This window comes from Petaurus breviceps, unplaced genomic scaffold (assembly GCF_028583685.1).
Source record: "Petaurus breviceps papuanus isolate PSGF00001 unplaced genomic scaffold, PetGlider_PUasm1.0 76, whole genome shotgun sequence".
In the NCBI taxonomy this organism is placed as follows: domain Eukaryota; kingdom Metazoa; phylum Chordata; class Mammalia; order Diprotodontia; family Petauridae; genus Petaurus; species Petaurus breviceps.
The window spans coordinates 43,630,224-43,657,892 of record NW_027186473.1 but is presented as its reverse complement, the minus strand read 5'-3'; the positions used below and the strand labels follow the sequence as shown (position 1 = coordinate 43,657,892).

At 40.2% G+C, this 27,669-nt stretch overlaps 1 protein-coding gene across 1 annotated transcript in view; it reads left to right on the top strand.

The window, feature by feature from the left end:
• TBC1D9 (TBC1 domain family member 9) overlaps window positions 1–27,669 on the top strand; it is a 153,689-nt gene that overhangs the window by 85,549 nt on the left and 40,471 nt on the right. The window contains exons 3-9 of the mRNA XM_069105417.1: window positions 3,741–3,859; window positions 8,276–8,504; window positions 9,528–9,789; window positions 11,319–11,526; window positions 20,351–20,557; window positions 22,111–22,284; window positions 24,375–24,525. Of these exons, the coding sequence (XP_068961518.1) occupies window positions 3,741–3,859; window positions 8,276–8,504; window positions 9,528–9,789; window positions 11,319–11,526; window positions 20,351–20,557; window positions 22,111–22,284; window positions 24,375–24,525 (1,350 nt within the window). The remainder of the gene's footprint in view (window positions 1–3,740; window positions 3,860–8,275; window positions 8,505–9,527; window positions 9,790–11,318; window positions 11,527–20,350; window positions 20,558–22,110; window positions 22,285–24,374; window positions 24,526–27,669) is intronic.

Below are 27,669 nucleotides of genomic sequence, written 5' to 3'. Positions count from 1 at the left end.
GCCTTTGTGAGCTTGGGCAAGTCACTTAACCCCAATTGCCCTGCCTTCCCGCCTCCAAAAGTTAAAAATCAAAACTTTTCTTTTCTGTGTAAGGGGACTCCACAGCAGGTTTATAAAACCTATGGACACTTTCTCATGACAATAACTTTTCATCCCACCTCACAGATTCCCTGCAGTTGGCCTGCTGATTAGGTATAGTATCTCTGCTATAGGATATACTGTCTCTCTTGTGACAACAAAATATGTTGCATAAGAATTTTGTATGTGTAGGACCCCAAATTATCTTACCCTAGATACCAAAGTATTCCAAGTAGTAAGTTAAGAGAAATAATAATAAGTAGAGAAAATAACCGCAATCTTAAGTATATTTTTCTTTTCCTTCTTGAGTGTATTTGCAATACAGTTTCAAGTAAAATTTTGACTTCTGAGCAAATCCAAGTTGAAAGGTTAATTTTTCGAAAATACCCTCAGAATTCTATTGAACTTCTGTATTTCTGTTTTCTTTGGAGTTTTGTTGGTGTTTCCTCTGCCTCTCAGGGATGCCTCAGTTTGGGGTGGGAGTCCTCATGACACAGCTCCAGGTGCCACACTGGCCCTTGGCTGCTCCTAATCTTTCTCAGGAGATGACATAAAGTCTTTGGGGTTGGGTCACTGGCCACAAAAATAGTTAAAGAGAGCCCAGGATGGAAAAAAGGAGGAAAGGGTACTTTCAGGAAGCCATTCTTCAGTCTTGATAGGAGTGCATGGGGTCAGAACATTTTATCCACATTACTTAGGGGTGATTTTGATATTACCCCTTTATGAAGATCCATCAACTAACAAACCTCAAAAGAAAAAAAAAAGGTTAATTCAGGATCTTTACAACCACATCCTCACTTTGTGTTGGTGCAGAGTGGTGAGCAGAGAGCAGGGTGACATTTGGATGGAGTGTTCAGCTCAAATGGTTTAAATTTGGAGGCTTCAGGCAGACTGAAAATTCAAGACTTCATTGGGAGCTGTAATGATGATCTCATCCCCATTACTTTTCAAGGAATTGAATCAGTGAAGTCTTTGCTGCTATTCCCTGGAGACAGTCTGTTTTTATGTCTCATTCATAATTGAATGGAAAGAAGATCATTTTTTTGAACATTATTAGAAGGGGGTTTCATCAGAATTGAAGACATTCCAAAGCCTTTTTTATTGTTGTAACATGTAACATATTATCAAACAAGAACTGTATTCATATGTAAGAGAAGTTCTAGAAAGAAGAAGTGAGGAGGATAATAATATACTAAGCTTACATTTGTTTGAACTTACAGAAGCATTTTATGTTTGTTAATCATTCAATCCTAAAACTAGAAGGAACCTTGGTGGTCATCTAATCTGACCTCACTTTACAGCTGAGGAAATTGAGGTTCAGGCAGGATACACATCTTGCTGAAGATACTCCGGTAGCAGAGATCAGAGCTGGTATTTGAACACAAGTTCTCTGACTTCCTATTCGTTACTCCTTTATGTATAATATAAAAAGGGGGAGGAAAATAATTTAGATTCTTCTTTCTCTTTTAATCAATGAAGAAACCAAGAATAAGAAAGGGAAAAGGATGTTTGTAATTTTATTGTTTCCTACATTTTGACATCACTTACATTTCCCAGTGTATCCCTTCCCTTACCCCATTCCAGAGAGTCATTCCTTAGAGATTAAAAAAGAAAAGAGAAGCAGTTCAACCAGTAAATGGGGGGGGGGGGGGTTGAGATCTGATGTTATCTGGAGGGCTTCATAGCCCCTCACCTCAGCAAAGAAAAGAGGAAGGAAGCTTCTCATCTCTTCTTTGAGGACAGGCTTGGTCATTGTAATTTTGCGGCATTCATCTTTCTTCCCATTTACTTTATTATGGTTGTGTTGATAAATAGATAGATTTATCTGTATGTGTATTTGTGTGTGTATATGTGTACATATACATATGTGTATGCATGGGACACCAAATTAATAAATTACAAGAAAATAATCCCAATCTTATTGTTCTTATATATTCTTATATTTTATTATTTCTTATAAATATTTCTTATATATTATTTTCTCTGTGTGTGTTTATTAGCAGTCTTCCCTATTGTAATGTTAATGGGACATAAGGTTTTCCTGGGCGATTAATAGGCCTTCCATGGAGCCCATTAAGGGAAGTTTACTTTGGGGAGGCTTTCTTATAGGAAGGCTTTCACACCTTTTGTTAATTTCTAATTAGGTACTGAGTCATGAGGGTTGTGATGCCCTCTGGCTCTAAAAAAGGGTATATATAGTTTGAGGTTAGCATTTTGCCTTGAGGGCTCAGTCAATGGAAGAGTGTTCTTGTGATTTGACCAGATGAGACTCTGGGTAGCCATTAAGGAGCCTCCTGACTTTGAAAAACCCAGATGTTAGTACTTCCCTCTCTTGTAAGAGGGAATTTTGAGGACATGTATTTTTGAGGACAGTATGTATTGCCTTGGCCAAACAGTTGGATCTGTCTGTTGATCTTTGCTCATTTCTCAGACAGTTAGAAGCCCTGTCTGTTGGTCTTTATTTCTCTGTTTGTATTTTCTCTATTTTTTTTGTTCAGATTTTCTCTGAAGTTGAGGGTGCTGATTTTTCCCCTGAACTAATGAATGTAATTATAAAGGACGGTGACTCCTTGAACAGCTATCTTTCCTAGTAAAGCAGATCTAAGAACCTGAGCTAGTAGCCATCCTGGGTATGCTAGTGTGGTTGCCTCTACACCCATTCACCAAGTCAGTCCTGTGGGATAATCCCCATTTTACTGATAAGGAAAATGAGACTTGGAAATAGATGTCTAGGTGTGAGAAAGATGATTATAATTCTTCCACACTCCTCCTGCCTTACTCAGAAAAGGGAAGCAGAAATAGTCAAGTGTGTTGACTAGAATCTGTTCTTTCTGCTACTTACTCCCTATGGGACCTTGCATATTAACTGCCATTCATGTAGCTCTTTAAAGTCTGACAAAGCACTCTACCTATGTGATCTCACAGAAGCCTGTGAGGTAGATACTATAGATAATATTGTTCTCATTTTATAGATAAGGAAACTGAGAGCCAAATGGGTTTAAGTGACTTCCCCAGAGGCATACTCCCAGACTTCCAGTCTACCTCTCTATCCACTACACAACCCTGTCTCTACCTTGTCTTTCAACCTCTCTGGTCCTTAGTTTCCTCATGATTAAATGAAAAGGGTGAGTCTATCTGCCTTCTGTTTCCTGGGTCCAAAATCCTGTGATTCTAAATCACCCTGGAGATCTTTGGTCAAACCTCATCTATTTCTGCTTTTCATTTTTGAATCTTTTCATTTTTTGTGTGCAATTTATTACTTTTTCACACTTGGGAGAAAATAAAAATAAAGAGAAAAGTTGGCATACTTAAATAACCCAGGTGACATTTCTCTTTAATGTTAATAAGACAAACCTGGTTTTCTGAGGTAAAGGAAAGAGTCTTCCATCAGGCATCAGAAGAGCTGGGTTTGAATCAGGCGTTTGCTATTTCCCAGCCCTATGACCCACTGGGTAAGTCGTGTTCATTCTCTGACTCTCAGCTTGCTCATCTGTAAGATGGGGCTGATGATATGTGCACTGCCTGCCTCACGGGGTTGTTGGGAGCATCCAGTGGGATAATTATGTGAAAGGGCTTTGTTGGTACTAAGTGCCACCTAAATGTTTGGCACAAATTTAGACACCCTGATGAGATTGCATTGTCTTTTTCTGTTCTTTCTTCAGCTGGTTCCAGAAAAGAAATCACAGAGCACTGGGAATGGCTTGAACAGAATCTTCTGCAGACTCTCTCCATCTTTGAAAATGAAAATGACATAACCACCTTTGTAAGAGGGAAAATACAGGTAGTGTCTGGAGACTGCATCTGTCCTCTGATCTCTACATAAAACTCTACTGACCTGGGACTCCCCAGCGTCTTCTTCACAAAAACTCTTGTACCCCATTTTATTGGTGAGGGAATTATAGCTATGCCTAACTCATTTATAGAGGGCAGTGGAGAAAGAGAAACATGCTTAAGTAAGGTCCCCAGATGCTATAAAAACATTTTAACTCAGCAGCACTATCAGCCTTCTCCCCTTGGTAACATCTTAGTCATTACAGCTAAATGAGGTTTCACCATTTCCTGTTCCTTTGGAAGACGTGATAAGGAATGGTGAGAAAGGGAAAGGATAGACAGTAGCAGGAATAAATACAGGGCCTGGGATCCACCCATCAAATCAAATCAGTATTCATTGTCACTTAACTTCTGTTAAACCTCAGTTTCCTCCTCTGTAAAATGAGGATAATGATAGCACTTTCCTCCCTGGGTTGTTGTTAGGATAAAATGGTGTAATATTTGTAAAGTGCTTTGCAAAAATTTAAAAGCAATATATATAAATTATTGATGCTTTTATTGTTGTTATTGTTGCTTGCAAGATCCTGGGCTAGGCACTGGGGGAGGGTACGAAGTTTAGCTCAGGACTTTTGACTCATGGGGTGGGGGGATAATATATAAGTATATTTAGCTGTAATTCACAGCTTTACAATAAATACTAGAAGGATAAACCAAGACTTTCCGGAAGATTTGACATTTCAATTGAATCTTAAAAGATGAATAGGAATTCAAGAAATAAATGATATAAAGAATGTGACAAGCATGAGGAACAGTGGTAGCATAGACATGGAGGAGAAAGTGTTCAGGGGACATAGTAGACCACAGTATATACAAAGCTAGAAAAGCTGGATGGTGCCAGATTCTGGAGGGCCTTGAATACCAAGTAGAGAAGATTGAAGTTTCCTCAGGGAATTAGCGTGGTGGATCAAGGGTGAGATTTAGAGGTAGAGAACCTGGGTTTGAATCTCAGCCCTCCTGGTCACTAGCTATATGGCCTTGGCCAAGTCATTTCCCATTTATGGGCCTCAGTTTCTAAGTCTGTAAAGTGACTCTGTAAAAGAAGAGAGGCTTGAGTTACTGGGAGTTGTTTAATTTTCTCTAAAGTTCTATTCTGATGCATTATTTATTGGCTTGGCCAATAAGAAGAGTGACAAGTAATATTTTTTTAATTAGTTTATTTATTTTTAGTTTCCAACATTCACTTCCGTAAGCTTTTGAGTTAAATTTTCTCTCCCTCCCTGCCCCCTCACCAAGATGGCCTACAATCTGATATAGATTCTACCTCTACATTCATATTAAACATTTTCACATTAGTCATGTTATAAAGAACTAGAACCAATGGGAGGAACCATGAGAAAGAAGAAACAAAACAATAAAAAAAGGAGAGCAAATAGTATTCTTCCATCTGCATTCAGACTCCAAAGTTCTTTCTCTGAATGTGGCTGGCATTTTCCATCATGAGTCTTGGAGTTGTCTTAGATCCTTGCATTGCTGAGAATAACTAAGTCTATCAAAGTTAGTCATCACACAATGTGGCTGTTACTGTATACAATGTTCCCCTGGTTCTGCTCACTTCACTCCACATCAGTTCCAGGTTTTTCTGAAGTCCACCTGCTCATCATTATTTTTAGCACAATAATATCCATTACATTCATATACTACAACTTGTTCAGTCATTCCTCAATTGATGGGCATCCCCTCAATTTCCAATTCTTGGCCACCACAAAAAGAGCTGCTATAAATATTGTTGAACATATGGGTCCTTTTCCCATTTTTGTGATCTCTTTGGGATACAGACCTAGAAGTGGAATTGCTAGTCCTTTATACCCTTTGGGCATAGTTCCAAATTGCTTTACAACTCCACCAACAATGTTTTAGTATTTCAATTTTGCCACATCTTCTCCAGGCAGGTAATCTTTTTAAGTTCAAAAAATTCAAGTATAGGCCTTTCTGTGAACTATCCCTAGATGAATCTGGCTTTTTGCAGAGAGACATCACCACATTGGCACAAGGGGTAATGAATATTTGGATGATAGTTACCTAAAAGGCCACGTACTAAGCCTTAGGAAGGAAGCAATGAGGCTACCCTGGCAAAATCTCAGATCACTGGAGGATGAATCAATTTTTTTTTCTTAATTACATGTGAGCAATTTTTTTTAAGGTTTGGATTTTTTTTTTAGTTCCATTTTTTTTCCTTTCCTCTCCTGCCCCTGCCTTAAAAAGCAATTTGATATAGATGTATACCCATGCAAAACGTTATTGAATTCAACTTCTACTGACAAAAAACAAACATGTTTCAAACCATTTTATGTCATTTCCAACTCATTTCTCTGAGGGGTGTCTATGGAGTCATGTACGGAAAAGAGGTATTCCCTCAGCGAATGGGCTGATGCAGGGGAAAAAGTCATGACCCATGAATGCGCCTTCCCATGGTTTTATTATATCCTCAAAGATACTGCTATTATTGCCCATAGGGTTCATATTAAAGATGGAGAAAGTGAAAGGGAAGGGAGGAAGCATTTATTAAGATGGAGAAAATGAAGGAGAAAAGAGAATAAGTATTTATTAAGTGCCTACTCTATGCCAGACTTTGTGCTTTACAGATTCTTTTTTCCATTTGCCACTCACAAGAACCCTGCAAGGGAGTAGTCCTTGAATAGATATGACAGAAAACAGCAAATACCATCCAAGTGATGTGGACTCAACAAGCCACAGTGAAATTCCACAGGTTGTTTGGGAACCAGAAATAGAGAAAAATGAATTAATCACTACTTCGGCCTTTATAAATGGTGGTAGGAGTTTAGGTGAAGGAAAAGGAGGAATGATAGGGCCTACCATATGACCACTAAACTTCAGCATTTATTGTTCTTTAAACAATATGGGGCCACTGCCATTAATTCCCCAAATGTATTTAAGTGCAGAATGGGTAAGAACAAAAATTTGGGTGGAGGATGTGTCCTCCATGGACAGGAGTGAAATACAGGTGCTAAGTTATGGTACTGGTCACATTTACATATAAGAACAATTCCCAGAATTTGTCTTTAAAAGTTGAGCTAGTGAAGACAAACACCACTTTGATTCATTGACTTTCTGTTGTATTTCCTGAATGTGAGGTGACTTGGGAGAGCAGGAGAGTGTCATTCATCAACCTTAATCTTGGTGAGGAATGATGTAGGCCAGCACACAACTATTTTTGTATTCATAGACCTCCTTGTACCTTTTCAGGTTAGAAAGTCTCTTTTGCTCCTGTTTTAAATTCAAAGTCACTCTCCCCGTTTTACAGAACCATTGTCTCCATACGGAATGATGGACAACTCTGCTCCACAATACTGCCCATGTTTGTTCCCTTGCAATGGGAGCTCAGTGCTTAGGTGTCAAAAGCTGCTCTGGGTTGGGCAGAGCCACACTAACCTGGTGAAGTGCTTTGGATAGAGACCTTAGTCCTTTCTTATAATAGGTTTAAGGATGCCGATGCTATAACTGATTTGATTTTTTGTGTTGTTTTTTTAAAGTTTTCCTGATGTCTTTGTTATCACTGTCCTTGGTGGGTCCGGATCCTCCCTCAACTGCCTTCCCACTCAGTGTAGCGTTCTCTTGTAACAAAGAAAAAACAGTTAAGCAAAATTGATGGTGTATGCAACATTCTGCACCCACACCCAAATTGTTTCCTGTTCCTTGATACAACGAAAAGTGCTGTGACGAATATTTATTATCTGTAAGCCCTTTCTTTCTCCCTTTCACCTCCTTGGGGTACATATCCCACTTTGGAGTGAATTTTCTCGTACAATTTCTCATTGTTTTCTAGAATGGTTGAGGCAATTTGCAACTCTATCAATTTTGCATTCATGTGCTTTTCTTTCTTCAGCCTTGGTAGTTGCTTTGTTATATTTGTTTTTTTAAAAGAGAGAAGTTGGATTTGGGCTAGTGTGATTTGGCATTTATTCACAATCCAAGCAGAAAAAGGTCACAAAACGTCTACCGTCCTTCTCTCAATTTATAAACTATGAACTTTGGACATTGTCTGCATAGACTTCTAAAGGTGACCAGTAACGTAACTTGATATTTATAACAACCTCTTTCAAATGGATTTGAAACCCTTTTCAAGTGACAAATATCACTTTTAAATTTGTCTCAGAGTTTAGCTGCCCTCCAGCCTTGGGAAGTGAGGAGAAAAAATTAACCTGGCACAAAGGATGCAGAGAGTGAAGGCTTTTAGAATGAATGGACTCCAAGCCATAGCCCCCAACTTTTCTTATCTTTGGGACTCAGAAATGTCATTACCCCTAACATGCAGATACCACAAGGACACAATAGCATTACTTATATTGTTGCCTATGTTTTGTGTGTATGTGTGTGTGTGTGTGTGTATGTGGTTTTCCCCACTTAGGGCATTATCGCTGAATACAACAAAATCGATGAAATAAAGGAAGATGACGACACTGAGAAGTTTAAGGAGGCCATTGTGAAGTTTCACAGGCTCTTTGGGATGCCAGAGGAAGAGAAGCTGGTCAATTACTACTCATGCAGTTATTGGAAGGGGAAGGTCCCCCGTCAGGGCTGGATGTACCTCAGTATTAATCACCTTTGCTTTTATTCCTTTCTGATGGGAAGGGAAGGTAGGTAAAATCCTCTCCAATATGCATGGAGTCTAACAGGTAGACTTTGGAAATAGGGTTTGGCTCAGTTGGGCCAGAGGGGACCATGGTCTCATAGAAGGATTGCTGGATCAAGAGTCAGGAGGTCTCAAGTTTGCATCCTGACACTACTATTATGAGCTGGATGACCATGGGTGAATTTTGTCACCAGTCTGAGCATTAGCTTCTTCATTTGTAAAATGAAGGGGTTGTTTTCCAGTGATTAAACCAATTTGAAATTCAGCCAGGTGTGTATTCATATGCTTGTCTTTCTTCAGTCCTGGTAATTTTGAATAGAGAGGATTATGGTACTTAAGCCACTTACCTCACCAGGTTGTCATGGAGAAAGTTTATAACCCATAATATGTGTCTGGAAAGTTACTGTTTGTTTATACTTTGTACAAATGAAAAATATTTTTTTAAAAATAGTTTGATATAGGGGATTTTATCTTCCAATTGAATTGACTGTATTTCTAAAAATACAAAAAGCTAGTTATAATGTCAGATTTGGAACTAGAAGGCATCTTAGATGTCATCTAATACAGCCCCTCATTTTCCAGATGAGGAAACTGGGGTCCAGAGGGTATAAGTGATTCACCTAAGATGATTAGTGGTAGGAGTTGAGATTTAAACCCACATTCTCTGACTACAAATCCAGCTCTTTTTCTCCTTCACCATGCTGTTATTAAAGTGTTGGGGACTGGGGAGGTGGGGGTTGTTTTTTTTATAAAAGTGTCATTGAAAATATGTTGATTTCCATAAGTAAGTTAGGTTTAAATACCCATTTATGGCATTGCCACCAACTTTTATTTTTGTTAATTTTCTTCAGTGGGTATGTAATGCTGTTGATTTCTACTTTAAAACAGAAAAGAAGGTTGGGGAAGTCAGTGGGATTGAGGAGATGCAGTGGGATTTCAGCATCAGGAAAGGTGAGAAGGGAGGGTGAGTGATGAAGATCATTTTCAGGGTTTGCTGCTGAAGCTCTATTCTATTCCCTGTGTTCAGCCAAGTTGGTGATCCGGTGGGTGGACATCACTCAGCTCGAGAAGAATGCCACCCTGCTCCTGCCTGACGTGATCAAAGTGAGCACCAGGTCAAGCGAACATTTCTTCTCTGTCTTTCTCAATATCAACGAGACGTTCAAACTGATGGAACAGCTTGCCAACATAGCTATGAGACAGCTGCTGGACAATGAAGGTTTTGAGCAGGACAGATCCCTCCCTAAATTAAAAAAGAAATCTCCTAAAAAAGTGTCTGCTTTAAAACGGTAGGTAACAGAGACTTCCTGTCAAGCAGGTAGACCGAGAGGCAGGAGATCTAGAGAATGACATCATTATCCTGTTTTTCTAGTAAGGGTGAAGGTTGGAGAGCAGCATGGAATAATAGATGGAGAGATAGCCTTAAAGCCAGGCAGACCTGGGCTCAGGGTCCTCCTGTGACATATGCTAGCTTTGTGATCCTGACCAAGTCACTTAACAGTGACTCTAGGATCTAAGCAACTCTCTACAATGCAAAGAAAGTGCCGTCTTACATTGGTAGAGTTCCTTATATCAGTTTGCTGGTGTATTCCCTATCTCTATAGGGTTGAATCTTTTCCATGCCTTTTTAGTGGGAAAAAGTTAAAACCTTTTTTGGGTGATGAGAGGTGGGTGCTAATTCCTTTCTAAGAAGAAAGGTCATTTCTTAAGCATCAGTAGAATTTTCTCAGAAATAAAAACCTAGCAGGAAAGTCTTTTAGAGAAAAAAAGTCCATTTTTCTCATTTCCCCAAGAGTCTTTTACCATTTGGCAAAAATTGACTAGGAAATTATTGTCCAGGTGACAAACTTTAATATTTTGGAAGATCTGTGAACTCCTTGGAGTGAGCAATTCTACCAGCACAGGTTGCAACCTTCCCTATACTTTGGGAGATAGTTTTCATGCATTTTGGTCAAGAAAGAATTTTTCGACTGGAAGCCAATATCTAGGAAACAAATATCTTCAAACCTAGTTAGCTTGGTCCTCTAAGATGACATACACATAGTCCATCACTGGACCTTTCCATCCATTTAAATCCTTTTTGGCTTGGTAGGGATTGACAGACCTTATCTTACATTCTACTAGCCTAACCTTAGATGGGCAGCGTAGAATAATAGAGTATTAGACCTGGTGTCAAGAAAATTCCATCTCAGGCATTTACTAGATCTGACCCTGACCAAGTTACTCTTTCAGCCTCAGTTTCCTCATTTGTAAATGGGGATGAAAATAATACCTGGAGCATTTACCTCACAGGGTGACTGTGAAGCTCAGATGAGATGATGTGTATAAATGCATTTTATAAACCTCAAAGCACCATGTGAAGGTGAGCTCCTATTATGCTAGAGCCCAGGGTTACCTCATATCTCAGCTGGACTTTAGTGGAGGCTAGGGGACAAAATAAGTTAAAGGTTTTGTTTTTATTTTTGATCATTAAATGTAGAGAAAACTGAGTATTTGATTGAATGCTAATGGGGTTGATGGGGGTGGATGAGCTGGAGAGCTCACTATCATGGCTTCTTTTCCCAGTGCTTCTTATGTGGGGCAGATATTCCTGGTCCTTGCCTTCTTCCCTGCAGTTGCACTCTTAGGGCCTCCAGGCTTTTCCATCTGACTTGCAGCTGAACTCTGCTGCATGTGTTGTCTTCCCTAATTAGAGGGAAGCTCCTTGAGAACATGGAGTATGTTATTTTGTGTTTAGAGCTTCACACAGTGCTTGGCACATAATAAGTGCTTAATAAGTGATTTTTCATTCATTCATTCTGTTAATGTTGCTTTCCAGAGATCTTGATGCCAGAGCAAAGAGTGAGAGATACCGTGCACTGTTCCGCCTGCCCAAAGATGAGAAGTTAGATGGCCACACAGATTGTACTCTCTGGACTCCATTCAACAAAATGCATATTTTGGGGCAGATGTTTGTGTCAACAAATTACATCTGTTTTACCAGCAAGGAGGAGAACTTATGTAGCCTCATCATCCCACTCCGAGAGGTGAGTATTAATGGAAAAAGTTTTTTTAAAGGTTACTCTCTCTTCTCTCTCTCTCTCTCTCTCTCTCTCTCTCTCTCTCTCTCTCTCTCTCTCTCTGTCCCCCTCTCTCCTGCCAAATCTTTTTTAAATCATCAATTGCCTGCCTTTAAGAATAGCTTTAATTAGGGGTGGCTAGGTGACACAGTGAATAGAGCACCAGCCCTAAAGTCAGGAGGACCTGAGTTCAAATCCAGCCTCAGACACTTAACACTAGCCGTGTGACCTTAGGCAAGTCGCTTAACCCCAACTGCCCTCCAAAAAGCAATCAGTCAGTCGATGAAATGAAATGAAATGAAGGATAGCTTTAATCACAAATGGGATGTAGTGACATATCTGTTTCCTGTTCATGCTCACATTATTTGTTCCTGTTCTTACTTTGTGTGTGATCTGACTCACTCAGCATTTTTCTTCACAGAAAAAAAAAATGGAGGCAAGTGGAAAGATCTGAGTGGCTAGAGTGGTTTTCCCGCTGGTTCACTATGGAACCTCAGACATTCTTGGTCGCATTTATTTCCTTTTGTGTGTCTTTTCTGCCCCCTTTATTTTGTTAATCCATTCCAAAGAGCATTTATTTAAGTGATCATTGAATGCAAAATTTTGTGTTGAACATTGGAGTAAAAGCAAAATAAGCACAGTTCCTACCTTCAAAGAGGGAAACAATATGTACACAGATAAAGTCTACGGATGCTCATTTAAGAAGGGGGAGAGCACAAACTACGAGAGGGATCAAGAGATAGCCAGTAGAGTTAACAGGTCAAGAGAAGGCCTGCACTGCCTCTGGAGTCAAATCTAGTACAAATCCTGCCCCGGATTACTGTCTGTGTCACCAATGGGAAGCTACTTCACCTCATTCTGTGTCTTCATCTGAAAATAAAAGAGGCTATACTAGATGAGATTCTGTCTAGCTCTAGGTCTATGGTCCTATGATAACCACAGAACTGGAAACAACCTCAAAGATTATCTTGTTTAACCCTCTCATCTTACAGATGGGAAAACTGAGTCCCAGAGGAATGAAGTGGCTTGCCATGGTTTGTTAGTTCTAGGGCCACCATTTCATGCCATCAGATTCTTCCAAAAAATTATTTCATTTCTCTGAGCCTTAGTTCTTTCATCTGCAAAGTGGATAGTAATGCTACTTATAATGCCTACCTCATAGGATTGTTGTAAAGAAAGCACTTGGTCAGTGTCAAAGGTCTACAAGTTGTCATGAAATATGAAATGAGGCAATATATGTGAAAGTGATTTCGAAAGTTTTAGAAATGCTAAATGGTTCAGTTTTTCAAAGCATATTACAGGTGTTATTCACTTGTTAGAACAATGTCATGAAGTAGTTTCAATTATCTTCCTCGTTTATAGTTGGAAGTAGGTGAATGATGGTCACCCCATTTCACCAAAAGCTTCCAGTTAGCATCTTCATTCATTCATTCAATAAACATTTATTAAGCACCTACTAGGTACTAGGCTTTGTGTTAAGAGCTGGAGATGGGCCTAGAGGCCTGCCCTCAAGGAGCTTACAATCTAATAGGGGAGACTGTACAAACAAACATATACAAAACAAGTCTTTTACATGATAAATAGGAAATAATTAACCATTGGAAGGCCCTGGAATTAGAATGGATTAGGGAAGGCTTCCTGTAAGAGATGGGATTTTAGTTGGGATTTAAAAGAAATCAGAGAGGTCAGTAGTTGGAATGGAGGAATGAAGGAGGGAGAATGGTCCAAGGAGAGGGGAACAGCCAAATAGAATGCACGGAGCTGAGAGATGGAGTGTCTTGTTTGTGGAACTGCCAGGAGGCCAGTGTCATTGTATGGAAGAGTGTATGTCAGGAACTAGAAGGGGGGGGGGAGGTTATAAAGGGACATGAATGCTAAAGAGAACATTTTGTATTTGCTCCAGGAGGCATTAAGAAGCCCCTGGAGTTTATGGGGAGGGCGCAGGGTGTGATATGGTCAGACCTGCATTATCACTTGTAATCACTTTAGTGGCTGAATAGAGGATTGATTGTGTAGGGAGAAAATGGAAGCAGCTATTTCAATAGTCTGGGAGTGAGGTGATAAGGGCCAGCACTTTTTTTTTTTTTTTTTTGCTGTTTGGGGGGGGGGAGGTAGGGCAGTTGGGGTTAAGTGACTTGCCCAAGGTCACAGGGCTAGTTTTGTGTTATGTGTCTGAGAGCAAATTTGAACTCAGGTCCTCCTGACTCCAGGGCCAGTGCTCTATTCACTGCACCACCTAGCTGCCCCTAGGACAGATTTCTTAAAGTGGAATTTGCATGATTCTCAAGCTACTGGTCTTTTCATCAGGTACCCAAAATATCCATTGAACACTCAGTGTGTGCAGACCGTAGTCCCAAGTTCAGAATATGGTGTAATGGATATCCGAGAAATAACAGGACAGCAAAGCCAATTATAATTTAGGAGTGTTTATTAACCAGCTGGTGACTGCCTCTCAGAGGGAAAGACAGCTTTCTGTTAGACATAATTTTATAGACAATGTGATTGCTAGTAACAGAATATGTTTCTAAGGGGGTGCAATGTCTTTAGCATTTTTTCTTTTGAAGAAAAGCTTTCTTAGTATTATTTCTGCTGAAGCGAAGCAAAGCCATAGTCCTTTAGCAAAGCCTTGGATACAAACATAAACAGACCTGAATCCGTGGGAATCTGTGGCATGTTTTTAGCAACACAGGTGAAACATTTCTTTACTATTGGAGCCTATTAGGTGGTTTCCAAGGAACCTAGTAGGGGTCCCCTCTAGCAGGTTTAAGGGGGCTCTAGTGTATAATTTCTGGTGGGCACTTCAATGGGATACAAAATTTTCCACCAGCACTATATGGGGGAAGATCCACTCCCTTTTGGATCTTGGGGCACAGTAGTCTTTGGTCAGAATGAAGGAGAGCTCCAAGAAGCTTTGGCACTTTTGCCCTGCTCCAGATGTTTCATGCTGCCCCATCAGTCTCTATCTGCTGCCCCCTCAAAATGCCCAAGGAATCCAGCCCAAACCCCTTTGTCCAGGCTACAGGATCACATCCATGAACTAAAGAGAAAAATCAAGTCCCAGGGAGCTCACTGCCTTGCCAACATGATGCATTGTACCTATTGATACTGAGTCAATATTTGATGGAAGAAATATTTGTTGAATGTTCTCATATTGTAAATTAAGCAATAGTACCCTGAGGGGCAAGAGAAAGCCTAAATGTGGAGATAGGTTCAGCCATCATGGGCTAATTAAGAGTTGATGAAATCATTCCTCTGTAAGGTAGTGAGGAAACAAGGGGGTATCAGTTTGAGTTCTCCTTCAGGTAGGAGCCCTCAGGCTTCCAAATACCCCATTTTCTGTTCACCCCATCATGCTCATTTTATGAATTAACTGCATAAAATAGCATCATTCTTACACAGAGCTTTAGAAGCTTTCAAAGCACTTCTTTCACAATCACCTGGCAAAAGGTAGAGTGTTATCCCCATTATATCATTTAGAAAACTGAGACTGAGACATGTTTGGGCTTGCCCAACATGTAGCTAGTAGGGATCAAAGCCAGGATTCCAACTCAAGTTTTCCATTTCCCAAGTTCAATACAGTTTCCACCATCCCATACTAATTGAGACCTAGCTGTTTACCATGTGGCCTGAGAATGTTGGGAAGAATTGCCTTGTACAAAGTAATACATGTATGTGCGTTTAAAAGGAATTGACATTTAGAGCTGTCCCCAAATTCGGGGACAGTGAGTTCTTCATCACTGGAAGTAATCAACAGATGCTGGATGGTCATTTACTGGCATATTTTAAAGTAGGCTCACTCTTTGGATAAGGGTTGCTCTATATACCTTTCTACATTTAGGTTATTCTTTGATTTTTTTTAAGGATATAGTTGATTGTCTGATCTGAGCCTTGCCACAAGTGGGTTCCCTTAAACCTTTTTAACAATACCGGAGCTAGGAGTACAGTACTACAAAAGAGAAAGAAAGCTGATTTTGTGGTATTTTGCAGGAACTAACCAAGAAATCCATGGGAAGACCCTGAGAAATGAAACTATATATTTTTTTGCCTTTTGGAGGGCAATTGGGGTTAAGTAACTTGCCCAAGGTTACATGGCTAGTTTTTTTGTGTGGGTGTTAAGTGTCTGAGGCCAGAACCAAACTTGGGTCCTCCCTATTCCAGGGCCGGCCCTTTACACCACCCAGACACCCCAAAACTATACTTTGAATATAATTTTAAATGGCAAAAGCAAACCCTCTTCTCTTTCATTTCTGAATATGCCCTAATGAACCATCTTTTGTTAACCAAGTAGGAACAAGTAATTCACCAAACCTAAGCTATGTAGTGATTGGGTCTGACAGTATAGACAGTATTCTGCATCCACAGTCCCCTGGCTCTGCCTGGAATGGGGAGAAGTGATTTTCTCCACTCTTCTCCCTGGCCAGCCTTGGTCATTTGCACCTTCCCAATTTGACCAGTATGTCATCTGCCTATATTAATGTCAGATCACTGGCCCTGATAAGAATCAGAGATGCAAATTACAATGTACTCTGTGTTTCCAAAGGACTTAATGCAGTTTTCATTGCCTATAGATTTCAATGAACATAGAAAACGCAATGGTGAAAAACACTTAGAGTCCATTTTGAATCCACTTGAGTGAGCAGTGGTCTTCTTTAGGAGCCTGGGTAATGCTAAGCTGAGTCTGAGTGATTGGTCACAGTGTAAGATGAAGTGTGTATCAAATGACCAACTGCCAGTTTTGGACTTCCATAGACCAATTGAGGAGTTACTGTGTTGGCTTCATTTTTTGGAAATGAGACAAAATGCTGACCTGTTAAGGTGAGGAAATACATTGGAAAGAGAGTGGGCTTTGGAATCAGAGGAACTGGCTCTAAATCCTAGGTCTGTCGCTTGACTACCTTCTGTAGGTTTGGGCAAATCACTTAACCTTCAGCCTCCTCTGTAAAAAAAAAAAAAAAGCTTAAGTTAACCCTTAAGCTCCCTTTCAGCTCTAAATCAGTAATCCTATGAGTTCCATGGCCAGAAGTATAATAGGCTAAAACAACAGCCACTGCCCAGAAGCCTTTGTGGGAGATTCACCTGTTATTGCTATCATGCCTTAAAGAGATTTCCTGACTAATTTGTGGTTGTCATATATTATTGTTTTCATGCTCCTTGCAGTTCCATGTGCTGTTAATTAAGCTGCCTCCTAGGGTTGATTCATCATTATAGAGTAGAAAGTTAGTTCTTGGAATGTGACCATTGTTTTCACCTGGATACAGTTTATCTTAAGTTTCTACTGTATTTAACTTGTCTTGTAAAAGCAGGCCTATATGTTGAAGGAGCATTCACTAAGGGGTAGATTCCTTTTGGTGTTTTTATCAAATTTGCGTTTAGATAAATGTGGTGGTGATGATAATTGTTGACTGATTGTCTGACTTTGTGTAGCAATTTTAAGGTTTGTCAAGCACTTTCCATACACCAGACATGTAAGAGATAATCTCCTGCCTTTTACAGATGAGGAAATTAAAGGGCAAAGCAGTCAAGTGACTTGACCACTGGGGTCAGTCAGTGGCCGTGGTGGGATTCAGCACAAACTCTTCTGGCTCCAGGCTGACATTCACTCCATGACATCATGCTGACTTTTTATGTTTGCTTTCTGTAGAACCGTGTCATTTTCAGGGCTTTATGGATGATTTATAAATATGTAGGTAGACCATGCTGTGGGCCCTGACATTTCCAACTCACAGATAACGCAGCAGGGCTGCCTAGACAGACTCACAAACCAGCTGATTGCTTTGGGAAGCGGGAATTGTAGACGGTCTCATTTTCAGCAGTGTTTCTCTGTGTCATGCACTGTCTGTCATAGGGAGTTGGGGCTTTTTATGAAAAAGTTATTTTCATTTCTCTGGATGTTTAGTGTTTGTATTCTTGACAAGTTCTCTTAAAGAATGCCAGGGCAATGGTGGTAGCGTCCTCTGACTCAACCCTATTGTAGCTTACAGAAAGGTTCCCTAAACTTGATACAGCTGAAAAAGGACCAGGGGTGTGTGAGGCATACTTCTTCCACTCGGAAATAGGGACTAGAATACTGGACCTAGATTCAAATCCTACTTCATGCCCTTAGTGTGAGACCCTGGACAAGTCACCTAACATCGCAGGCTCAGCTTGCTTCCTCATGCATAATAGCTCCTACCTCATCAGGTTGTTGTGAGAACCAAATGCAATAATGTATATGTGAAGCACTTTGGAAGTCCTTAAGTGCTATGTAAGGGGTACCTGTTATTATATATCTGGGCAACCAGGTACGTCAGTGGATGAAACACTGGGTCTGGAGTCAGAAAGTCCTGGGTTCAGGACTTGAATACTAACTGACTGTGATTCTTATTAATGATTTTTTTTTTTTGAGCTGACTGTGATTCTTGATGGCACCTACCTCTTCCCCACCCAGGATCTCTGTTTACAGACAATTTGTTAATCAGAATCACTGGATATTCCATGCCATGAGTTCCCCATGCCAATAAAATCAGGTTCAAACCCTTTAATTTTGCTAATTATTATTTTTAATAATATACTGATTATTAATACATATTTAATTATGAAATCAGTTATTTTATACACCTGTGCAGTAATTTATACAGATAGGGACTTCATTGGCATAGGGAACTCCCAGGTAAGGAAACTTTCTCTACACATGCATGTTGGTGCCTCTCTTTAACTTAGAGCATAGGTTTGCAAAGTGGGCGATACCCACCCCTTGGGGGGGGGGGGGGAGGTGGAATGATCCAGGGGGTGGTAGGAGCCTTGGGTGCAATTGGGGGGCATTGCATAAAAATAAGAGGACAGTGAAAGTATAAGAAGAAATTCAGATAAGAAAATTTTGAAAAACCATTCATACATGTTATGTTACACAGTTAAAGTTGTAGTGATTACATAATTTTTCAAATAAACACACAAAATGCAAGCTATGACCTATTGATGGTCAAGTCCACCAATAGGCCTTAACAAGCAAATATTGGCAGGTGCACCTGTTGCTCATTGTTGGGAAGTCCAGAATTCATCGACAGGAATATGTACATGTAGTGACTTGTTTACAAGGCAATACTATATGGTCACATAACATAGTGTTGTGTCATCAAAATTCCAATGCAGGAAAAATCCACAAATTTATCATAAATTATTAAATTTAAGATGCATCATTTTTTAATAATATTTTTTAAATGACACATTTCAAAACAAAAAATGCATTAAAGAAAGTAGTTTTCAGGGGGCGCTGTGTAATTTTTTTTTTTTTTGCTTTTTGGAGAGCAATTGGGGTTAAGTGACTTGCCTAAAGTCACATGGCTAGTAAGTGTGTCAAGTGTCTGAGGCTGGATTTGAACTCAGGTTCTCCTGACTCCAGGGCCGGTCCTCTATTCACTGCACCACCTAGCCACCCCAGTTTTTTTTTTTAATGATGTAGTAGGCCAAATAAGTTTGGCGACCTCTGACTTACAGTTTTAGAGTACTAAGAGATTAAGTGACTTAGCCAGGGTCATACTGTCAGTATATATTAGAGACCTTCCTGGCTCCAAAGCCAGCTTTCTATCCACATTCAGTATGCCATGCTACCTTTCACACAGTAGTCTGGAGAATCATTAAATATAAAAGAAATGGCAGGGTAGTGATTTGTTCAAAGACTCTTTTCTGAACTCCATTGAAAAAAAGGTGAGAACAAGATGGATAATACTGATAAGATTCATGTTGAACCTTTCAAACTTCCTTTGTTGCAGAAATGAAAGTACAGAGAATATTGTCTTCAGAAAACCCCACAAGAAGTTCTTATCATTTAACCTGAGCCTCCTCACACACATGCACACCTCCACATACAATGCATGCAGACACAAAAACAAGTAGGAGGGAGGGGAAGGGAATAGGCATTTATATATTTTATATTTGTTTTTATTTATGTTTTATATTTATTATATATTTTATCATTTATATAGGCACTACATAGAGCCCACTATATGCCAAGCACTGCGTTAAGTGCTTTTTAAAAAACATTAATATTGTTGTTCTCAATATCATCATTATATATTATATATGTGTTCATCTTCAGAAGCTCTTCCAGTAAACAATTGCCTTTTGCCCCTAGGACTTGCTTTAGAATTTATTCTAATGCTCTGAGTAAAAGGGCCTTGGTATTTAACCTGGTTCCCAGCTGACAAGAGCCCCCATTATGAACCACCAAATGCAATCTTTTATCTCAGATCTGAAACTGATTTCCCTCTTCCCTGTGGTAGTCTTGTTTAAAAAAAAAAAAAAGGAAACAAAACCCTGGCCTGGACGTGCAGACAGCTGAGCACTTAGATTGCTTGTACTATGACTGCTTATGAATCAAGGTTTTAGAAATGGGATGGGGGGAGAGGAGTATAAAGCCCTGGAGGGTCTGTAGGATAAGTTGAAGGATTATTGGTGTGCTGAAAACCCTTTTAGCCTCAACTATGGTATAGGAAACCAAGCAGTTTGTGATGATTTTGTTTTCATAGAGGAGACCACAACAGTGAAACCTCATCTCCTATGTCCATAAAATCGTTTAATGGAAACTCAGGGTTCAGTTGGAAAGAGTGAAAAGTCTATCCTAGTTTCGGTTCCATGTTAAGAATGGCTGAGTGTTCTTTCTTTTTCCTGGAATAGGGGACACCCTCTTGTCTGCCTTGATCAAATGTATACACTCCACACAATTCAACCATATTGGGTGTTTTTCATTCTGCTCTTGGCCTGGCCCAGTGCTATCTGGGTCCTAAATGACTTAGTTGTCACTGTTTCTTTTCAGGTGACAATTGTAGAAAAGGCGGACAGCTCCAGTGTCTTACCCAGCCCCCTATCCATTAGCACAAAAAACCGGATGACCTTTCTCTTTGCTAACTTGAAAGACAGAGACTTTTTGGTGCAGAGGATCTCAGATTTCCTGCAACAAACGACTTCCAAAATATACTTGGACAAAGAGATTTCAGGAAGCTGTAACAGTTCAGATGATGAGGTATGTGGGGAGCAGCCAATGGGAAAAAGTTCAGAAATCACAGATCCAGAGCTGGTTGGAACTTTCAAGTCCATTGCATCCACCACCACCCCCATACACACAACAAACACACACACACCCCACACCACACACACACACACACACACACACACACACACACACACACACACACACACACACACACACATACCACTTTGCATTTGAGTGCACTAAAGTCCAGAATTTTTTCCAATCGCTAATTTCTGATTTATCTCATGAATCATGTTCTTCTTCATTGTGGTTAGTGGGCATGACTTTAGACTGAGATAAAATAACCACATATCCTGACTCATAAGGGGTCATCCTGCACCATCCCATTATGTTGTCACTAACCTGAGTTGACAGATTGCTCAAGCAAGTGCCGCTCTCCCATGGAAAGCAATGGCAGTTGGTCATTTATAACTAACTATTCCTCCTTCTTCCCTCTAGTCCTAACAATGCTGTGAAAAACTTGCTACCAATTTATGGCAGAACTAGCTAGCATGAATTCCAAAGTTAGCCTTCTCAAAACCTTTGGAAATTGCATACAACAGCATGATTATATTTACCATGAATTGGATGCTAATCTATTACCAGGAGGGATGCAAACAGTGTGGCCTGAGTCTGCCTATGTTCCCTACAGAAATAATTCTGACTGGCCCTTCTCCTCCCCTCTCAGGGGAGAACAAGTGTGGTAGTGCTGGCTCTGAAGTGAGGCCGCAGTTCAGATGCAACCAGGCCATAATCATACATTTCTATGGTTGGGAGAGATATGACCTGGTAGTTTGGCAAGGACATCTTCCAAACTATCATGAAGATGCAATAGGTCAACAACAGTTCAGAAATATGCCCACCTTGTAAGTGTGACAGGTACTTTGTCTCTGATATGTCTGTATCTATTGTCAGCATTAGTGCCCTGCATCCTCTCTATTTCATTACCTGCCATCATACAGAATACCGGTTCTCCTTAGACCCTGTCAAATCAGTTCACTTTAATATATATCTATTGACTATTTCCTTGCATGCACTCAATGGAACTTAGAAACAGATAGTTCAAAAAGGATGTAATTATTCCATGACCTCAGCCATCTAATGTAGTGCAGGATGGGTCCCCAAAGATGGTGTTTAGGAAAGCCCTCCTTATAGCAGTGTGTGCCCAATTGATGTCCTGTTCTGGCGCCTCATCCTGGCGGGCAGGTGACTTTGGTTTTGTTGGAGGCTATGTCTAGTGAAGTAACAATTCCTGCCAAACTGGAAAGGCTTTGACTTTGGGCCCAACTGCAGGCTGTATTGTGTGATCTGTAACAACTTTGGCTGAGTTTAAGGAATCTAACCACCAGGAAGCTGATAAATATTTTCAACTGTAGCAACTCAAGAAGACCATTTACAAGCTTAGAGGAATTGCATTCTGTATCAATGGAGGGAAATATGCTGACAAATGAAGTCACACATTCTGGATATACTTAAGTGGAATATATATATGGATATATGCTTATAAGATGTTTTAGAGCATATGTGTATATCTGTATTGACAGATCTACTCCAGGCCCAGCAGCCTTGTTTCTTCCAGCCCTCAACCCAGTGTGAGCTCTGAGGCAGATGGAGGCGAGCGCCAGTTCAACCTGAATGGGAACAATGTCCCAACAGCCACGCAGCCCTTGATGACCATGTATCGGCGGCGTTCTCCTGAGGAATTCAATCCCAAATTAGTAGGTCCTAGCTTTGCTTTCTGTAGCATCACTTCTAAAAACCTGAGTGTCTTAAAGTGATACATTCATGTGAGTTTCTTATTTAAGTATAAATTTTCTCGTAAATAAAAGCAGATTGATCTGTAATTGTGAAAAGTGGCTTCATAGTAGGTTTCTTGAGATAAGGCAAAGAAAAAAAGGGTTATTTTTTAATCTCATATTTCAATTTTGCAACTAAGTACAAGTGCTTTATTGGCCTATATTTATATGTCTGTGTCCATAGCATTTACATAGAGATAATCGAATAGTATATGTGTCTATACAGTATCCCAAGAAGTCTTTTTTCAGGGGGGGAGGGGTGTGTTAAGTGACTTGCCCAAGGTCACAAGACTAGTTTTTGTGTTGTGTCTGAGGCCGTATTTGAACTCAGGTTCTCCCCCAAGAAGTCGTAATAGAGGTTTAAGCTCTTGGAATATACTATATATATTTGTGTGTGTGTGTTGCATAATAGTTATGTTATATAACATTTTAAGGTTTGTAAAGTGCTTAACATGTATCTCATTTGGTCCTCACAAAGAACCTCATGAGGTAAGTGCTATTATTAGCCTTATTTTAAAGATAAGTAAACTGGAGCTGACCTAGATTAAGTGATTTGCCTATTATCATGAAATTAGTAAGTACTTGAGGCATGCTTTGAACTCAGTCCCTCCTTACTAGTACTGTATCCTCTACACACACACACACACACACACACACACACACACACACACACACACACACACACAGATATGTGTACAAATACTGGAATAGCCATCATTATGTTTGGCGTGGCAGAGTGGATAAAAAGCTGACCTCAGAGTCAGTATGACTTGAATTCAAGTCCCATTTCTAATATACTGGCTGTATGACCTTGGACAAGTCACTTAACTCCTTCAGTGTCATAAGCAGCTAAGACTAAATTATAGAATAAATGCCAATCTCTATCAGTAGGGGGAACTCCCAACACCATGAAAGCCAAGGTTTACCTCTGCCCCAAATAGTGTTGATATTAGTTCCTGCAGTCCTCTGGTGATGCTTAGTTGTGGTGTCTTAATGACTTTGGATTCTCTAGGGTTATGTCAGCAGAATATCAACACAAATAGGTCAGCCCAGTTCAAGAATGGCTCCCTGTTTGACCATATCTGCCATCTGAGGACAGCTGCAGCCAAATTGGGTGATGCTCATCACCACAAGGCTGGCTTCCAGGAAGTTAGGTTTTGTTTTTCTTTTGGCCATATCAATGTAGGAAGACTCCTTGACGAGCAAGCAGTGTGAGTGTAAGGATTGTGCCACCATCTCTGAGACCACAGACATCTTAAAATATTCAAATAATGATTTAGGGGGAGAGAGAAAGAGATGGAGAGACAGAAGAGAGAGAGATGAGGGGAGGGGCAGGAAAAAGAGATTTTAGTGCCAGGATTCTCATCCTGGTTCTGACACATAGTTATGTGGACCACGGGCAAGTTGTTTAGATTTTCCAAACCTCAGTTCCCTCTGGTCTAAAAGAGAGACAGAAAGACAGACAGAGACCAAGCAACAGACAGACAGACCAAGCAACCGACCTACCAACCGACAGACAGACAGACAGACAGACAGACAGATAGATAGATAGATGGAATCAGTAGTCTTCACTATTTTGCCCATCACAGATTATTACTCATTCTGCATGGAATGGAGGAGTAGAGACAGGGAAAAGCTTCCCTAACTGCAGGTACCTGCTGACTAAAGACATGTAATCAGGAAATCTAGGTCTTTATCCTAAGAAATCCCTGACTAGTTTTTCACTTCTCCTATCCCCCTGTCACTGTGATTTAGCATTTTTGCCCTCTTCCTTTCTTTTCAAGATGAATGATTCCCCTTGGTTTTAATTTTAGCTCCATTCCTGCAAAGATCACCTACCTAGCCAGCTGATCTGACTCAGCTTCACACTAGGAAAATCAGCTACAGGCACTTTGATTCCCTCCCCCCACTTCCCACTCCAGTCAAAAGGGAAGATTTTGAAGATACCCTTTGGATGTCTCCCTGGCATCTAGCTTTCCATCCATAATGTATTATTTCCCAATCCATTTTAGGCCAAAGAATTTTTGAAAGAGCAAGCCTGGAAGATTCACTTTGCTGAGTACGGTCAGGGGATCTGCATGTACCGCACTGAGAAGACCCGAGACCTGGTGCTAAAAGGCATCCCAGAGGGCATGAGAGGGGAGCTTTGGATGCTACTGTCAGGTGAGCGTCTTGGTGTCTTGACTCCCAAACAGGATTTTAGTTAGAAGCATCTCCCTTCAAGCTGGTATCTGAATGGGAGCACAAAGCTCAGATTTCCTCCATGTTCGTTAAAAGTAACAAAGCAAAACTAATCCTTAAAAATATCCAAAGACCTGACTCAAATCTACCTTTTGGTTTCAGTCAGAAACCTGTACCAGCCCTTGGTTTTATAGAAACATAGCACTAGCAGGGCGGCCAGGTGCCTCAGCAAGTAAGAGTCGGGATGACCTGGGGATCAAATCCGGGCTCAGATACTTAGCACCACACCCAGAAATAACTGGCCGTGTAACCTTGAGCAAGTTACTTAACCCCGATTGCTTTAAAAAAAAGAAACATAGCACTAGGATTTGAAAGTTCAGAGAATCTTTACTAACCTTCCCATTACATTCCCCTTAACAGAATTCAAATATTCAGTTCAGTTCAGTCCAACAGTCATATATTGATCGCTGCTATTGGCCACACACTCTGCTAGGTGCTGGGGAATACAAAGGGAAAATTTAGCAGCCTTTCCCCTGAAGGAGTTTCTAGTCTACTGGGAGGAAACAAAGTATACATAGAAAAGTAGGTACAAAATGAGTAGAGACAAAGAATTTTCTGTTCAGAGCCCCAAGAATTTGGAAGACTCAGGAACAGCCTCATGGAGGAGATAGTACCTATGATTTGAAGGAAGCTAGTCAAGTTAAGGATTTTAGGAGGTCAGGGCCATGAGATAGAACATTCCAGGCTCATATGTATCCTCTCTACTAAGGCAATTGAATGCCATGCACAGAGAGCAACAAATAGCCCAGTTTAGCTGAAAGAAGAAATAGACTAAGAAAGAATTTCTGATTGAGGAAACTGAGAATATTTTAGCAGAAGAAGGGAGTTCTCGGGCAAGATGTTCAAGTCTTGGGTTTTAAAAGTGAGTGTTTACTTTTTTAACATTGTCCTAATCAGTCCTTAGCTCACATTTTCACCTTGACTAACCTAGTTCAATAAATAACCTTTTTTTTTATTTTCAAGGGGACATGATTTCTGTCATTTTCCAGAGGTCCCTCATACAACACCTTCTCTCTTCCTATTCTCCCACTCTGACTAGATGTTCTTGAAGCAGGAATGGAGCAAGATTTTATTTTTTACCTCTTCACCCAGGGGAATCTTTACTTTCTTCCTTGGAATATTCTGGTGCTGATAGTGAGACATGTTATTCCCTCTTTGTGAATCAATGAGACTCACTTGCCTTATCTATAAGACTAGGAGACCTCCAAGGCAGCTTTAAACTTCTTATCCTCCTTGTGAGATTCTTTGACCCAACAGAATCTTTGATTACAACTTTCCATCCATGCTGTGTTAAGAGTGAAATTTTCTTGGTCTGGGCTTTGAATCCTGTCTCTGTGACCTTGAACAGATCACTTAACTGTTTGGGACCCCATTTTTCTCATCTGCCAAATGAGGGCTTTAGGCTACATGATATCTGCGGTACCTTCCAGCTCTAAATCTATGATGTGATCTCTCACTGATCTATTGTGAAGCCATGTTCTTTCCTCCTCCCATTTCTTGCAAGGATGGAGAAGACCATCATGCCCTCTCCTTGCCATATCAGCTCAGAGGTCACCTGCTGATTCACCTCAGGATGTCTGGACACTCCCTATCATTCCAGATATGGTGTCCACTCGCAGGTCACAGGGCAGATAGCCAGTTGTCTCTGCCATTTTTTCTATACCCATGAGTATATTTACAGAGGAGCTGAAGTTTCAAAACAAAAAATGTATCTCTGGTTGACTTCTGGCAAACTAACAGTTTGAGAGGATGAAATAACATGCTCCTGAAGTTCTCCATAAATAGAAGTTTGAATGGATTAATGTCTGGCATGATGTTCTCTGGCACCAGTGACCTTCCTTGCCTGGCCTACAGGAAAAGATTTCCCTTCATTGAGAGATGGGGTTTTTTTGAAGTTCACTACATAGTCCAGCATTGAGGAGCAAGGTGGCACAGTGGACAGAGTGCCAGGCTTAGAGTCAAGAAGAGCCTAAAGCCTGGAATCAGGAAGACTCACCTTGAGTTCAAATCTGGCCTCAGACACTCACTATGTGACCCTGGGCAAGTCACTTAGCCCTGTTTGCCTCAGTTTCCTTATCTGTAAAATGAACTAGAGAAGGAAATGTCAAACCACTTCAGTATCTTTGCCAAGAAAACCCACAAAATGGGGTCATGAAGAATTGGACAGGACTGAAAAAATATAGTCCAGTATGTACAAGTATATAGTCCCGTAGTTCATTTAGAGTTTCAAGAGATTAGGAGAGAAGGAGAAGGATGAGAATTAAAGAGTCCTAATATCCTCACCTACTGGAATCTTACATTTTCCTTGGAATGTCTAGTTTGGAGGTGGAAAAAGTCCAAATCTATATCCACACCAACAAATACCATCCCAAAAACATCCACTGTCACCAAAGGACAAACTCATAAACTATTTTTACTCTTTTATTTTTATTTTTTTGCTTTTTGGAGAGGGGAAGGTAGGGCATTTGGGGTTGAGTGACTTGCCCAAGGTCACATGGCTAATTTTTTTTGTGCTAAGTGTCTGAGGCTGGATTTGAACTCAGATCCTCCTGACTCCAGGGCCAGTGCTCTATTCACTTCACCACCTAGTCACCCCTAAATGCATAAACTATTAAGAATGAAGACTTTCTGTGTGACCTTAAACACAATTGCCTTGCCTTCCCCCCTCCAAAAAAAAAAAAAAAGAACGAAGACTTTGATGTTATTGGTCCACAGTCTAGACTTAGACATGTGGACAAGATGTTTCCTGATTCTTCCTATTTCTTCTTGGAATAAATACAGTAGAAAAATTGAGCTTTATTTCAAGACCAGAAAAGTTGTTATTATTAATTATTATTATAGAATCTACTTCCCATGAGGTAACTTCTTCCTTTTCCTTGTCCTACGCTGGTTGTTAATATCACTTTAAGACTGAAGTATGCTTACTGGGCTTTCAACAGTGTGATTATATTCCAAATTGCCAAAGTTATAGAGACGACTGAAATTTGTCAGCTCTAACAAGTTCTAAGTGGGTTCTTTTTTAAATTTGGACCTAAAAGTGGTCACAAGTACCATAGCTACTAAATT